The 17,135-nt window shown below is 36.6% G+C and overlaps 1 protein-coding gene across 1 annotated transcript in view; it reads left to right on the top strand.

Moving 5' to 3' along the window:
- The first annotated feature begins 5,342 nt into the window (after nt 1-5,342).
- LOC149299947 (uncharacterized) overlaps nt 5,343-17,135 on the top strand; it is a 53,220-nt gene continuing 41,427 nt past the window's right edge. The window contains exons 1-6 of the mRNA XM_089485883.1: nt 5,343-5,372; nt 6,921-6,977; nt 15,397-15,486; nt 15,572-15,616; nt 16,202-16,246; nt 16,345-16,407. Coding sequence (XP_089342009.1) covers nt 5,343-5,372; nt 6,921-6,977; nt 15,397-15,486; nt 15,572-15,616; nt 16,202-16,246; nt 16,345-16,407 — 330 coding nt within the window. The remainder of the gene's footprint in view (nt 5,373-6,920; nt 6,978-15,396; nt 15,487-15,571; nt 15,617-16,201; nt 16,247-16,344; nt 16,408-17,135) is intronic.

Below are 17,135 nucleotides of genomic sequence, written 5' to 3'. Positions count from 1 at the left end.
CTGTAAGGAAGATATTCCCATCATTATATGTAGAGGTACATTTTCTTTTAGTGGTATTACATAACAATGAGCTACACGATGCCATGATACATTTTAAACTATACTAAACAGAATGTCATTTAAGGTCTGATTTATCCTTGCTTAAACGGAGCCTTTTAGATTACATAGATGTCTCCACTGGCTACTGAATGTAGCTAATGTCTGTAAAATAAACCAGGTGCTTTGTCCTGTGTCATACAAAGAGAAGCTGTTTGTATTTCTAATGACCGGTCGACATTCCTTTGTTTTTAGGACACTTGGGGCAAAAGGTTAAATCTAAAAACAAATTAGATTTACAATACAATTTAACAGGAAAGCCGGGTTTGTGTAAGTTTCCCGTCTAGTCAGGGAAAGATGAACAGTCCAGTTTCCTCTTTTTAGGGACTTTTTTTTTATTTAAAGCACCACCAAAAATAGCTAATATGGTGTTTTTCCTTACACATAAACAAAAAAAAGAATGGTTTTCTAATATTGATTTCATTTTTATTCATTCAATCTGTCTTTGTACTGATAGCTTACCATATGTATCTTATAAACCTGTGAGCTAATATTCCTGTACCAGGGTACGCCAATTCAGGCAGGATTTGATGGGATTTGAAGGCCTAGTAACTCCAAAACTTCAAAGAACTTCCTACTCACTAAAAGAGTAGTATATATATATATATATATAGTTTTAGAAGACCATTATGTTATATGCTGCTAGAGAAGGAAATATATATAGGGGACACACAGATATAACATGGTAAGAGAGAGCCATGGAGACAAGACGAAAAATCTAGGCAGAAAATATGGGAGAGAAGGTAGGTGACGCATATGAAGAAGGAAATATGGGTTAATGTTGAAAATTGGATAATGAGGTGGTATATGTGACAGAGTCAGATTCATGTACTTCTCAGTCTAGCTATTTGTACCAGAGTAAATTTAGCAGAACAGGGATTATAAGAGATAACAGGAGTTAGACTGAGATGGGAGGGGGGGCAATATAATGAGTAAACAATGAGGGAGAATACAGTGTCAATAGATGAAGGTACAAAGTGGTAAGCGTGGAAGTAACCAAGAAATGCATCCATATCAGCCTATTTGCTTTTTAGTATATATTAGCTGATTTATTTACGTAGAGCAAGAGAAACCAGTTGTCTACACAGTCACAAACCCCAGCCCAAATGTGGTTACTAAAACATTTCGGCTTTTTTGGGGGCAATAGCTATGCAATTGAAAACTTTACAAGAAATATTATCAAACAAAATAGAATATTTTGAATATCTGTGTCAAAGAAAGGGGCATTGTGTTTTAGGCGATATGGTCGGACATGTGACTAGGGAGCAAGCCTTTATTGGGACTATTTAATGTGTCTTTGTAACCTTAGTTACTATTTACTTAACTGAACAACAGCTTTAGAAGAAGAGTATTCCTTACACAATTACATTATTATGATTTTTAATATTAATTGATTTATATAAAGCCATCATATACCACAATGTAGTACAAACAGTAAACAGACATAAAAAATAGTCTTGCAGAATTAGTTAAGACAGCCTTGCTCAAACAAGCCTACAATCTAGAATGTACAGTACAGTACAAAAAAGCAACACAAACCCTATGAACATATTAACTACATTCTGTTTTAAACGTGTGCCTCTCATGACAAATTAGTTCTGTGTTTGTATGAGATCCCAACAACTTGATTTATAGTTAGCCATGTGTCCTATGAAATGTATAACAGCTGTATTTTGTCTGTGTGACATTTTACAACCATTTGTAAAGTTTAGAAATGATTATAGACAAACAATGGAATGAAAGTTGCTGACCTTGCCATACAATTCCCTTTGATATAAACCACTCCTCTGCGCAGTCACGATATGTCATAACAATACAGCTCACCCACCAAATCAGCACGTTGTGTTTGAAATCCCTTTCTATACCTCTTTACTGTTGATACGTTTTAATAACATGTAGAATTGGATTGAATTTGCATGATATGCATTTTATTAGTAGAAATATTCAGCTTTCCATGTGCAATGATAATTCTTCACATATTGAGGCTTGGATCTGGCCATCTTTACCATATCACACAGCACGTAGAAATAAATACATCTGCACTAACTGGAACTTTGAGACAAAAAAAGTTTTTTCTCTTCTCTCTGATGGTGGTCTAATTTGTTTTCTTAGCTTTGGGTCACACAAACAGATTTATTTATCTTTTTTCCCAGATGTAAGTTTTCACTGTTGTTTCCATCATAATTAACATCTTTTGGAATTCAGGACACAGTGTCAATCAGGCATTTTGACAGGCGCGTAAATACACATATACATAATGTACAGTAATTGGTATTAGTTTGCCTGCATTAATAACAAGGCTGTAGAATGAAGCAGGAATTATTCTTGTTGAGTTGCAATTCCTTCGTAAGGTCTTTACATTTGGGGAATGATGGAAATTGTAATTGTGAACACAAACTCCATATGTTGGCCAATGAATAGGGGTGCATATCTCCAAATGTCCAACTTCAGGAAGGACAGTCCATCTTTGGGACCCATTTTCCTCTGTGCTTCATTCCAAGGAACTCACGGTGTTTGTGGGTTTCAAACACAGTTTATAGTAATCTACAGATCTTAAAGATATGCTTTCATGATCTCAGAAGTCTCCTTTTCAGATTGAAATATATATCTATATATCTATTGTGGCATAGTTAGAGAGACTTTCTATGTCAGTAACAGGTTGGGGCGCTCTCTATTCCCAGCATGAAAGGGTACCGTTAAGAGACAGAAGTCAGCCATTTAAGGTGAATTCAACTAACCTGTACAATGTGACAATGTGTGTGTGAATTTGTAGAGTTGGTGCCTTGTTTATCTGCTCTAGGCCTAATACATGAAATATCTTAAGTATAGAGCGGTCCTTAATGCTGAACCTTTTAAAGATGTATGGTGTCAAGCAGAATTAAGATATGGACGCTGTGCCAACTAGGTTAAATGTCAATGGTCTGTTTGGGGGGGTCAGTGATTTCCCATTTAACCAACCCATTAAACAGGGAACCTGATCACCAAAAAGAGAAATGGCCTCTCTGTTATGTTTCCGTGGAGCTTGCGCCCTTTGGATCAGCCAGCATATGCCACTGCATTTAGGGATATAGTCATCATTTATAAGATAATACATCTTAATTTGGAGTTAGATGCAATATCACAGATTAGATACAGTATGTTAAATTGACTATCGTTTCCTTGGATGAAAGTTTTAACTAGCAAGGTATTCCTGATTCATATTATTAATAGATGGTATGTTTTGCATAGCATTATGTTTGGTATCAATGTCCCCTTTTCCGCTTTAATTTTCACTCCTTTTCTCCTCTTTCTTCTTTCTTAACTACCTTTCTTTTTTTGTCTCCTTATTTCATCTTTAAATTCCCTTTCATTCTCTCTCACACTTGCTCTTTTCTTTCTCCACTATCCATTGTTTTTTTCTGTCTTTCTCTCACTCCCCTCTCTGTATCTCTTTTCCCTCTTCTCCTTTATTTCTTTCTTTGGTTCTTCTTTCTCTCTGCCCTCCCTCTTTGTTGTTTTTTTTTCCTCCTTATTACCCTTCTCCCTCTGTCAGTATTTCTTCATTCCTTTCTCAGTTACTCTTCCTTTCCATCTTTCATCCTTATTTTGTTTCGTTCACTTTCCTAATCTATTTCTTTTTCTTCCCACTTCTCTATTTTCTTGACTCCCTCAGCAGAAGGAAGTGCACATTGTGTAGCAACCCCCTTTGGAGATTCAATAGGGGAACACCTGTGATGCCACAGATGACGTTGCCAGTAGGGTACCTCTGTATAACAATAAGAGGTTCTCCAGTAGGGAGGCTGCAAGTAAGAGCATAGAGTCAAAAAACGTGTACGGTCAAAAAACGTGTCCTCATGGGAATTTACATGTTAAGTGGGACAGGGACCAGCGTGCAGCATGTGCACTATGACTGGACCTTACTTTAAGCACTGTCCAGCACAACAGACATTTCTCATGGTGACAAGTAAACAGGGCCGGCCCAAGACATAGTGCCGCCTGGGGCAAAGTTTGAAATGAAGACCCCCCTCCTGCTCTGCCGCGCTGTGCGCTGCTTCACTGAGGGTCGGAAATGACGTCATATTCTGGGGCTCAGCATTACAAGCAGACACCGAGACCGAGCTAGAGGGCTCGCAGAGGAGAGAGAAGGGGCGCCGAGCGGGTACTGAAAACTTGATAAGGGAAAACCACTCGGCGCCACTCTCTCTCCTCCGCTTAAAAAAAAAAGGCGCTTGGGGCGGCAAAGCCTCTTCAAAAGTGCTTCTTGGGGCAACTGCCCCACTCCGCTCCATGGCAGGGCTGGCCCTGCAAGTATATTAGCCTAATTTTAACCAGTTTTGTAGTAAAATACAATTTCCTGAACTGTGTGTGATTTATGGGTAGTTTTGCTGGGTTTTTGCTTTATGTTATGTTTGGCTCTGTAAATTGCTGAAACTTTTGTTGTTTTAGTTGTTTTTAATCAGAATCTGATTACTTAAAATCCATTAATTTTATATTCAACAAGGAATGAACAAAATACAAAAAAGCACAATAGTGTTTCTTTTTTTATTTAGGTTCCCATTTGGTAAAATCATCTATAGTTCCCTGTGCCAAACCAAATAGAAAATGCTAAAAAAAAAAAGTAAATAACATTCTAAAGCCCATCAATTATGATTCGTTTTCCATTCTGTTTTCATGTTCTCAGATGCATAATTATTTTTGCTACTGACTTGTGCTTGGCTGTAAAAGTAAGAAATAATGCATAAAAGAGTCAAAACAGAAAATACGATACATATGGGAGGGGCAGAACATGTATAGGGGTAATATTTGTAGAAGATAATAAGCCAATCTGGTTAGATGGTTCAAAATTTAATTCAGCTGACAATACTGTATAAGAAATTGTTGAGATTAAGGCATCAAATCCTTTTTTTCTACTACTTACGTAGAGGAATCTCCAACAGGATGCCAGTAACCGAGACGGCCAGACTACATCAGTTTCCACATATTCCTATAGCAAGCTGCTCGGAATTTGGCAGATAAGCTATGTGTTCATACCTCCTTATTTGGTTGGGATGCTGGCAGGTTGAATATACATGATATCCCTGTGAGTCCTAATCAGGTATTTGTAAAAGGATTGGATGGGAAAAAACTGTAGAATGTACAGGGGGAGATAAAAAAAAATGAGAACCGAAACATATGTCATCCGCACCTCATATACAGATATGATGTTCTGCTTATTACTTATTGCAACCCCCACATTACCTGCTCTGAATAGCAGAATGTAACGCCAAATGCCGGTACATAACCCGTTATCCACAGAGGTATGATGTTTATCATACAGGGAAATTCTTTGCATTTTAGGATGATCTACTGTGGATATTACTTACTACTTATTTCTTATGGCTCTTAAAACATATCTGCTCTGGATAGTTTCTTGAGTAGTAACATAGCAAGATATAACAGTTGGGGAGGGAAAACTCCCATAATGCAGACTGGAGATTTAAACTGATGTATGAAATTCCAGCACTTTTTTCACCTCTGTGTTTACGTATTTTGTTGAGCATGTAAGACATGTCTCCGTAATTAGATAAAATATTTGTATTCGTCAGGATAAACCGAAACTGTCGTATTTGTGTTTCACGATTATTGTATTCTTTTAAGTAGGGAATGCTTTAAAAAAGAGAAGAAAATATGTTTTTGTACGACTTCACTACATTAATGTGTGAAGTACCTTTTTTCTCTGATTATCACATGACTCGGGCACTATATATTAACATACAGCTAAACACGTAAGACACAGGAGACTTGAGGTCGTTGGGAAAGTGTAAGGCCACAGCGCTTTATTACTGTGACAAATGCAAGAAAATAAAATAAGAAAATATGAGATAGGTTATGCATAAATAACATGTAAAACCAAATAACATTTTGTAGGGATATCCCGCCAAATACCATACGGAGACCGTTGGGTCGGAACACCCTACCTTTTGAAAGTTCCCCAGGGACTGAACCCGTGGAGAAATTAAAATGAACATAAATGTTGGTATAACAACCAATTGAAAACATAGCATACCTATCTCTAAAATTCCACCATAAACCAAAGTCAGATACAGAAAGGGGAATAAAATGGGGAGGGAGGGTGGGGATTCACTGCTTTAAAGCGCTGGTCAATAGTATCTGACCAGTGGCGGGAAAACGGTTCCCTAAATAGACAACCAAAAACCCCACCCAACAGGTCGAGGCACCCCATAGGATGTTCCTTTAAATGACCCCTAAATCCTGGCCAGCATGCTTGCTGTTAATCTAGGCCCATGCTGTTAATCTAGTCATGCAGCCCTTCCTCTTAGCATCCAGGGCTTGACTTGAGCACGCAAAAAGGATTAGGAAGAATGGGTTTCTAGTCCCTCGTTTTTGAACAATGAAATAGTGTGTTGCCGATTAAGAAGAGATGGTTCTTGGTCGACACAGAGTCTCTGTGACCACAATGGACAATCCACCGGCACAACTACAGGGGTTATTGGAGTATAAATGGTCACGTTGGTCTACAGATCCTGGGAACCCTGCCTTTATGTTGGCAATAGCTCTTTCCATCTGTAATGCAAATTTCTAGCGCCTACCATGAAAAAAGTCAATTTATGGGAGAAGATCCAGATTTATGTGGAAACATCCCACATTCTACCAAGAACTTTCAGATGCATATATTTACCAACCAATTCATTTTCTGGTCTGTGTGCAATGTACTATTTTGAGAAATGTTCTATTTTGAAAATTGTATACTTATGGCAACAGATGAATCTAAGTTGTAACACATCTATATATACAAAATGTATTTGACAAAAATGAAATTAATATAAATTGTTCTTTTTTTGCAGGCTTGCAATGGATGTGGAACTAGCAAATGTGACTGCGGTGGTGTTAAAGGACAAAAAGTAAGTCTTGTTTCAAAATAACATGGAAAGTGACAGTTGTGCTTTTATTGTAATCTTTTGATGTGATGTATTGGGTGTTCTTACTACATTCAGATGTACTAAATATTTTACCCGAGGAATCCTGATTTAAAGCACACTGTATTTGTACAGCATGTTTGTAAATAAAAACATATGTATAGAAGCTGGTAGAACTCTCAAGTAAGAGGTATTCTACCTTTTTGTGCTTAATCACAGTGTCACATTGATGGCCTGGGAAAGAAATGAGAAATACAGAGAAACTTTAAAAATGAAATGAAACCATTCTGTACTGTCTGTAACATGTGCTTCCATTTAAATTGACAAGGGCCTTCTTAGGGTATGTTATATTTAATAAGCTCGTAACCTTGGGCAGCATGATATTGGAGCCTCTCAGTTAACCATCCCCAGCAAGTTGTCCCGTGACCTTAAATGATTGCATCGAGTTCTTTAATAGTGTCATTCTGCCTTTATGTTATTTTACTTCAGCGTATGGATAGTATGCCATAAAAAAAATCAGTTTTACAGAATTTTTTCCATAGGAAAATCAGTTGTCCCTATATAATTCACTATTAGAACTGCTTCTTACAGAAGAATATTGATACAGGGCTCAATACAATATACTGTAAGTGGTTTAGAAGCCTCAAAAACGATTGAGCTTGGTCGAGTTTCTAATGTGCCAAATACAACATAAAAAATGTCTTTAATTTAGTTTGATTACATATTATAGTTTCCCATGGAATACCTGCAATATAACAAAATGCAGAGGAAGTCATTAGTGAATCAGAAGCCTCACGTTATTTTACTTACCTGTTTTAGAATATAATATCTATATAACATTTAAAAGTAAACACAAAATAATTATTATTAGGTTTCAATTGATATATAGGATATATGATGATCCCCTTCATAATATATAGTTCATGTGGTGTGATGGAATTCTTCATATAACTGGAACATATGTACAACTCACTACTGCACATATTCCCTACAGAGAAGAACCTGACCTATGTTTTGAAAGGTGAACACTCCAATCATCCTCCCAACTTTCAAAGGTCCAGACACTCCCAAATGACCCTCTTTAAATAAATAAAATAGTTTTTTTTTCTTTTCTAAATCCTTTACTCGGTTCCATGAATAACCAACCAAAGTCAAGTTTTGGTAAACCTCTACCACCTAGTGAAACCTCTAATGAAACCTCCTAAAAACAAAGGTGTCCCTCTTTGGCCAGCTGAAGTGCTGGACAGAGATAAGCCCAAGATGTTTTCAACGTCAGTGTATTAGCCAATTCTAGATTGTGGTTTTTTCTCATTGCGGTACCATTTCTTGCAGCTGTGTGTGGGTGAGTGTGTGTGCACAATCTATTAGTCCCTATGGATTTTACTACTTAAAAATGTAATATTGCAACATTCTTTTGGAACACATTAAATCTGGAAATGAGGTTTCTAGAAAAACAAATCATCCTAGAAGATTGTGTGTAAATTCAGCATGACCATGAATTAGAACAAAAATGGAACACTTTAAATTAGCGAGGCACATTGTGAAAAATGTGCTGTAACTACAATGCTAGTGATTTGATCATTACATATGGAACGGATCATATAACCATGTAGGATAATCCAATGATTTTATGTTATTTAATGGACAGCAGACAAATATATGAAACAAATATTACAACATAAATAAATACATCAATAAATAAAGAGTTTGAAAACTGAAGTAGACACACTTTGCGTTATTATATGTGGTGAAAATAAGTCTGATATATATATATTTTTATTGCCATATCTGGGATTTCACCTGCGGGCTGCAGAAATCAGAGCTTGTCAGAGCTCTCCATGCAGTGGTGCAGTGTTCAGCCATACACACATCTTTACAAAAACTAAGCATGCTCACACTGTTTGGTTGGCCTCATATTATACAATTGTATTATTTGAGCCTGAGACTAGCTTAGCGCACCGACATTTTTTCTTTTTCCTGTATACACACACCTTTACCAGGGTTCCTGTCACTCCCTTCCCACTTATCCAAGATAGGGGGCTAGCTACATGTGTGTATGCAGCAAGCCCTGCACTTCCTACCACCTAGGGAAAACAATGGGGGCCAAGCCCTGACAAGTTTCTGGTATCCATGTGGATACCCATCTATACTTTGTTTACATTTAGGATTAAGTCCAATGGAAAGTGAAAATTACATTTTATGAAACACTATATAAGCAAGAGCTTCTTTTGTGTTCCTTTGGAACACAAAGAAGTATACAGATCCCAAATGTGCTTGAGTACAACCTTTCCTCATAACACTCTCCGCCAGCATCCTGTCTAAGCCATCTGAACAACCAATAACCTCCACAGATCATCCTGACTCGACCAACTCATCCACACCCAAGCAGTCCTCTCCTACTACTTTATTTCCCCCTCAACCCACTAGATTGTAAACTTTCAAGATCAGGGCCTTCTTCTCTTTTTTTACTATATAAAGCTATAGAATCTGCTGGTATATAAATAAACTACTGTAGCCAACAAATAATACTAATAATACTAATAATAATTTGCATACTGTAATATGCATGGTCACATCTCTAAGATTGAATAGATAAAAACTCTACCTTGTAACTGGCCTTTTAAACAATCATGCCAAGGTTCTGAACTAACAAACACTGCTGCCATTTCCCATAGTCTTTTGCATGTCAAAACATGGAAAGTAAAGAATCTGACAGAAAAATCAAGATTGCAGTAAAGCAATAAAATTGATTTACTCTGACAAAATTCCAAAGGAGTGGAATTCCATGTATGATAATGGATGAATTATCCCAACAGCTGGCACGCTGAGATCATGTAATCTCATGAAGTATATTCTTCATCTTCGTGCTCCAGCTGCATTTTGTCCCAGATGAGTTTTCAGAGGGATTTTGCTTTCCCACTCCACGCTAAAACATGTTAATTCCATTTAAGACAGTTGATTTGTCATGGATTATTAAAGAACTTGAAGTCCATTCATTATATGTCTGTGTTTCAATGGTGGAACCAGTGAATGAAGGGCGTTGATTGAGTAATATATTGAATTACAAAGTAGTCATAGAAACAAATATAAATAATACAGTTGCTGATGGTTTTGTAGGATACAGCTCGAGTATTCAGAAACATGATCATGATCTTTTTTTTTTTTAAACAAAAAATGTGTACTGGAAAAAATGGCTGATATGATAACCCTATTTATAGGTGATATTGTCACAACACCTCGCGCACCTGAACAAGTCAGAGCCCTCTCACAATAAATGACACTAACTACACATGTGTTGCTCCTGCATGATGGGCTTGGTTGGAATTTGTTAAAAATCATCTCTGAAACCAGGTGGTCAGTCCACGTCTATATGAAACTATACATTATATGGGGCCAGCTTTTGCAAGACAGACTAAGATGGCAATGCATAACATGAAAACGTCTAATTGTTGTCTCAAAACCCTTGTTCCAAAAATGAAAGGGCTGTTCACAATTTATAGCTAAGTGAGAATGACCTTCTCAACTCCACTTCACACTTTAGTGAATTAACCCCAACAGATGACTGTGAACCTGGCTTAAAAAAAGGACACTTAGGTTATTTTAGTTACATTTCATGTCAATGTAACTAAAAAGTCATCCATCTCCTTTAAGACAACTTTTTACGTTTAAACTTGGTTCTTAAGATGCAACAATTCAGCACTTTAAATATTGTGCGAACAAGGAAGGGTGTGTTAGTCAGATGACAATGTTACCATCTGTGTCTGAACATAGTGTTCCAAAAAAAAGTTTAGGGAAATTGACAAAACATATGGAAACTGATTACAAGAGCAGAGATCTTAATTCATGTAATTATTCTGAGGACATCCGCTTGCTGAGTCAAACTTTATCATTGCCAAATGCCCAGTATAAACATTTCTGATCAGCCATACTTTGCAAAAGAATGTGGCCAGAAAACAATATTGTGTCATGAATATTGCGTATTAACAAGCAAAGGGCCCTACATGAGAGGAAACATGAAAATAAACTGAAAAATCTAATATATTAACATATAAGCACCGCATTGATAAACAAATTTGATGGCCACGTCATTGTCATCTTAAAGTACTACAAATCTTTACAGGAAACCAAAATTAGATTTTCAATCCCTTTGCAATTCAGTACTTCACGAGTTACAGGCTGCTAGTGATTATTCTGGGAAGACACTGCTTCTAGACATTGATCCGGCCAGCAACGCACTCCATCTCTAGAGCAGACCTTGACTACACTCCATATAGTGTCGGAGCAGTGAGGTGAGATGGCATCTACTCGTGTCTGCAGGTGACCAGATGTTTTGCACAATATCTCTTGGATGATATACCTCATTTAGCCAACTGGCTACTCTTAAAGACTCTGAAGGTATTTTAAAATGCTCATATCTCTTTAATAAATCCTAAGAAAAATGGATAAAGCCATATGGGTCAAAGTGAGACCGAAGTCTACTCAACTGTGACACATTTTATTGGGCCAACAAATTAAAGTTGTGGAGTCACAACTTTTGGGACCTCAGTGATCTCTTTTTTCAGATGGAATGACTAGTCTAAGGCACTCTTTATTTGACTACTTGCCAGTGAGGTCAGTTATTATTACCCTAGGAATGTTTCCCTGTAAATTCACATGGGGCCTTCCTCTAGATTGTAATATAAAGACTGAGCTGCGGTTGTGTGTGTTGGTCTGAGCAATTACCTGCTGCACCAGTATTCATTCACAGACCAGAGACTAATCTCACATCCAGTTAAGGGCCACAGTGCATTCTGGGAATAACTGCCTTGGGCCAGTGAATGTCATGCATTTTTATGTTTGGCTTTATTCAGGTTGTACAGCGTTTGTGGTTTATGGCATTCTGCAAACAAATTATAACTGCTAAATGAAATTTTTTTTTTATAAATCCTGGCCATTTTTTAAAAAAAAATTCTACTTTAGTTTCGTCATTGAAAAAGAAAATATATACGTGTTGATACTAAACATTGGCATACAGCATTTTTAATATAAAAAACCCAATTAAATATCGAAACATCTCTAGCGTTTTTTAAAACAATGATACATGCTACACAAATATTGAATGCATGGTGCTTCATGAAGCTCCAGTGTTACTGTATGCAGTTCTATGTTGGCCAAAGATACTCACAGGATTTATAAAAAAAAATATTTCATAAGATTCCATCAGGTTGGACATATTTTAGTATCCAACAAGATGTGCAATTGAAAATATCTGTTGGTTATAATGAACTTGATTTAAATTATTTAATGCCTCTGGGTAGATTAAAGCAATATACCAAAGTATCCTAGCAGTAGCCTAATGTTTAATTTATATAATCATTTCTCAATTCCTTTCCTACATACACCTGAATAATTGGCAGAACTTGCCTAGTTCAGCAGCAAGCATCTTCTCTTACTGGCATTTCACTTGTGTCTGCCTTGCTTTCACCTTCTAACAAAGGGGACTTTTGCCACTGCTCATTTTGTATGTAGACTTGGGTCTCTTTGGTTTGTCATTACCTTATATTTGATCTGCTTTGCAGAATTTCAGTATAATATTGTTAGAAACAGACTATAAGTAATTGATGATTCATTGTCATCATAAGGAGTGCCTACATTATTTTCTGCTGTGTCTTCTTCAGTGTAACTTTTCACACAGAGAACTATGATGTGATACAAGAAGAAGGCAAAATATACCGTATTTGCTCGATTATAAAACAAGTTTTTTTCCAGAGCAAATGCTCTGAAAAATACCCCTAGTCTTATAATCGGGGTTGTCTTTTAATCAGACCTCAAATAGGTCTGACTATGAGACTAAGATCCAGATCCCCTGCAGCAATGCAGGGGACCTGGATCCTCCTGTGTATGCCCCCCCCAACTTACCGGTGCTTCTGAGTTCCCGGTGCTTAGTCCGGGCAGCGTGTAGAGCTCTACGTGATTCGCGTAGAGCGGAAGTTGTCTACGCGAATCGCGTAGAGTTCTACACGCTGCCCGGACTAAGCACCGGGGGGACTCAGAAGCACCAGTAAGTTTGGAGGAGGGAGGGGGAGGGAGTGTTAAATGGGGGGGCATAAGGCATTTCTGGAGGCAGAGTGCTCTGTGAAATGCCTTTTAACCCTCTATATGCCACTCTGCCTGAAATGCCCTATACCTCCCTATATGCCACTCTGCCCGATAATATGCCTTTTAACCCCCTAAATGCCAGAGTGGCATATAGGGGTATAAGGCATTTCTGGAGGCAGAGTGGCACATAGGGGGTCAAAAGGCATATCATCGGGCACAGTGGCATATAGAGGGTTAAAAGGTGTATCATGGGGCACAGTGGCATTAAGAGGGTTAAAAGGCATATCATGGGGCACAGTGGCATATATGGGGTATAAGGCATTTCTGGGGCAGAGTGGCAAGCCTGGGGGGAGATGTGCATAACTGGGGGGGGGCAGGTTGAAAAAAAAGGAAATAAAAACAAAATATTTTTCTCAATCGTAGCTTTTATTAACAAACAATTGTTCACATAGTTTACATGAATTAACATTTACTGGTAAAACTTTTTTCCTATAGGGTTGTCTTATATTAAGGCTTTTTCTTTTTTTCATAAATTAATATTCAGATTTTGGGGGGTCGTTTTATAATCAGGGTCGTCTTATAATCAAGCAAATACGGTAATAATGCTTAGCATGAAAGATCTAGGAATGACCCATGATCAGGCATGCATAAAGATCAAATGCATATTGCTTTATAGGATTATATTCTGGTAAATTCTCAGTTAGAAGTACAGCATATTGTTACACATTTTACTTTCCCTAATTTGGGAGGGCATCAGGTTTTTTCCTGCCCAAATAAAGCACTGGTTATGCACATGAAAGGTAAAAACTCATCTAGCCCTTTAAGTCTTCCTTAGTAGTCTCAGGGCTTCCCCTAGTGGTGAAAATATAAAAATACAGGTATTTAAATTGATTGTAAAATGGGCTAATTTAACCAACCTTTATATATCTGAAAACAAGCCTTACAGATAAGGGTAATTACATTTCTTATATTTTGTTATAAATTCTTATTATTTTGTTGCATTGATTTCATATTTTCTGAAATTAAGTCATACGGACACATGGACAGTTTGGGATTCTCGTTCACTATCATTTTATTGATTTTTTTCAACTATAAAAATACAAATATTACAGACAACATAAATAAATAAATACATATAATAATAGTTTATAATATAATTCATTTTGTTTATAGTAATGGTTATTAACAATAGTCAGAATTTACTATATATAGATATCTTTAACTTATATTATGCCTAGTTTGGGATTCTATAGGGGTCCCAATTCACCCTCTATCAATAAAGAAACTGGTGATTATGATGGAATAACATCACAGATAACATTTAAAAGATATAAATGCACTATGTTTTTAATACAAATATATTTTTTAAATAACTGGTTCTTTCATTTCATGTAAGTAATTTTTATATATTAATCCTATAGAGATAGATTCTTGAAAATCGCAAGTAATATGCACCGAAAATTGGTTGTCGGTTTTAAAAGATAAAGTATACTATTATATATATATATATAAATGAAATCCATTGTATTATGGACTGATTGAAAATCAATACCATTAATACACCAAATGGCTGCATTGTAAATCTTTTGGAGGTTATAACATGCATACATGGTGTCATTATTCACAATGTTTCAAGGAGTATCTGAAATTTGTGGCAGATGAAAACATTTTTTTTTACAAACCAACATGATTTAAGGAAAATTGAATACATTTAGAAGTGAATAAAAGTTCACTGTTGTGAATGTGCTTCCAGTCTTTAACAAATTAAAAAATTATCATTGTAGTTTTTCACAATACTTGAGAACTACAACAAAAAAAGGAACAGTAGCTGCTCTTAATGTGTCAGTTTACCAGTCCCTATTTTTAGCAGGGGCTAATAAATATTTTTTATTTATTTATAAAGGACTTCATTTTAGGCAGATATTTGTTTCCACCTCATCAAAATCTCTTTTCAGAATCCTTTCATCACAGGTTTAATTGAGACTATAAATGTGTAAAACATCCAATGCATTGGGAGTAAACTCACATTATGGTCGACATCTATACATTTTTGAACATTTAACTGCCATAAATCAAGCAAGAATTCAAGTTCTCAATTTAAATGTACTAGTTTTCACTGAATGAAAAACACGGTATTATGATGTCAAAGGAAATTTCCTGTACATAAAATAAAATAAGATATTACATATTAATGAATTTATGGTGTGAACGTGGCACGTGACTCGAAACTCCTTAGAGTAGGCAGCAAAAGATGTAATTTGTATAGATGTGATATGGTTATTATAACATGTAGCACATACACTGACCATATTTTTGATTTCTGCAGGGCGAGAGAGGTCTCCCTGGTTTACCAGGCATAATAGGTTTTCCTGGATTGCAAGGACCAGAGGGACCACCAGGGCCATTGGGTCATAAGGTAATCAGTTGTGACTGCAAAATAAGGATTTTTGTATTACTGGTTATAAATAATATTTTTTACCATGTTTACATTTGTATTGCAGGGTGACACAGGAGAACCAGGATTTCCAGGAACAAAAGGAACCAGAGTAAGGGAGAATTCTATCTCAGTTCAACAAGCAGCCATGTTTGTTTGGCCATTCTTAACGACTTAAGAAGGGTTTAGAAATTTAGAAATGTATGTACTGAAGTTGTGACTCTGTTTGCGCTCTGTAACAAAAGAGTTATTAGAAACGATTGCAGACAAAGTGCTGGGTTTATGGTTTAACAGATTGGAATCAGGACATAAACTAAATCAGTAACAGCATAACTATCATTCCAGATTTAAATGAATAAGGGTTATGTTATTAATTAAAATCAGAGGGGAGCCCACTATCAATGATGTAATTAGGTTTTTGGACTGGTCAAGTATATGTCTCCATTCACATTTTCTAGAACCTCAGCTGCTCACCTGTTATTCCCCATAGCTTAAAAATACAGCTATTTTTAATATCACATATTTTTGCAAATGTGGCCTTTTGTCATAAACCCTAACATTACCTCTTTATACTCTATACAATTTACAAATCCTTTTCAGTTTAACACTTACATGTTTTAAATGGTTACTATTGGGCCATCTGGCGGATGGTGTGGTATTTTGTTGATTTGTGTCTTCAACTTTTCTTTGATTTTAGGGTCCTGCTGGTTCACCGGGATATCCAGGAAACCCAGGCCTACCTGTAAGTACACAGAAGATACTGGAACACATACACTTATCTTCTAAATTATCGCTAATATTACAAATTGTCTTGTGTGGTAACATTTTTTTTTTAAATAGGGCTTACCTGGACAAGATGGCCCACCAGGTCCACCTGGAATTCCAGGGTGTAATGGCACAAAGGTAAGTAGTCTCCTTTAACAACATGTATCAAAGTGGTCTCTTGTCTAAATCCCCAATTATTTCGGCAACAGATTAGCTAAAACATTAATCAACTGGGGTGCTGAAATTGCCAACTGTTCTGTCCATGTAGTTGTTCAATGCCCACATGCAGTAAGCCGCTCAAAGTAGAGTTTCTGCAAAACTCCTCGTACTCACAAATGCTAAAAGAACCCAATCCATACCACTTAAGATGCATACTATTTCATATTACATACATATTTACATTCAGCATAATATTGTGCTCCTTCGATGCCCTGCTCGTGTGGGGTGAGGATGATTACATAGAGTCATGCTATGGTCAGAAGGAGGGATGACAGCCTTTTCTTATTTTGAGTCAGTGCAGCAAGTACCTGTGAAACTTGCATTGAGGTCCCCCCAGAAAGGGAAGAACACAACATAAAAAGCATAAAAGGTATAAACATTCAGATTTCTGGGTAGCTGCTAGAATAATAATGGCCAATAAATACACAAAACAATGCATAAAATACAGCAAATACTATTTAGAAACACCTATCTAAGGCATAAATATTGGTGATTCCATCATGCTATATGGCCAAATATTACTTTGCCCGCCACTAAGTCAAAGTAGCCCAAGTTGGATGAGTCCTATCTAATTTTACATGGCTATATTGCTTATAAGTGGCTGAATCAATGGGACTTCAATGCGTTTTAACCAAAATGAGAATCTG

This window comes from Sceloporus occidentalis, unplaced genomic scaffold, assembly GCF_023333645.1.
Source record: "Sceloporus occidentalis isolate IW3139 unplaced genomic scaffold, rSceOcc1.0.p SCAF_27, whole genome shotgun sequence".
NCBI lineage: Eukaryota > Metazoa > Chordata > Lepidosauria > Squamata > Phrynosomatidae > Sceloporus > Sceloporus occidentalis.
The sequence above is the reverse complement of the archived record's forward strand: the minus strand, read 5'-3'. Positions and strand labels throughout refer to the sequence as shown.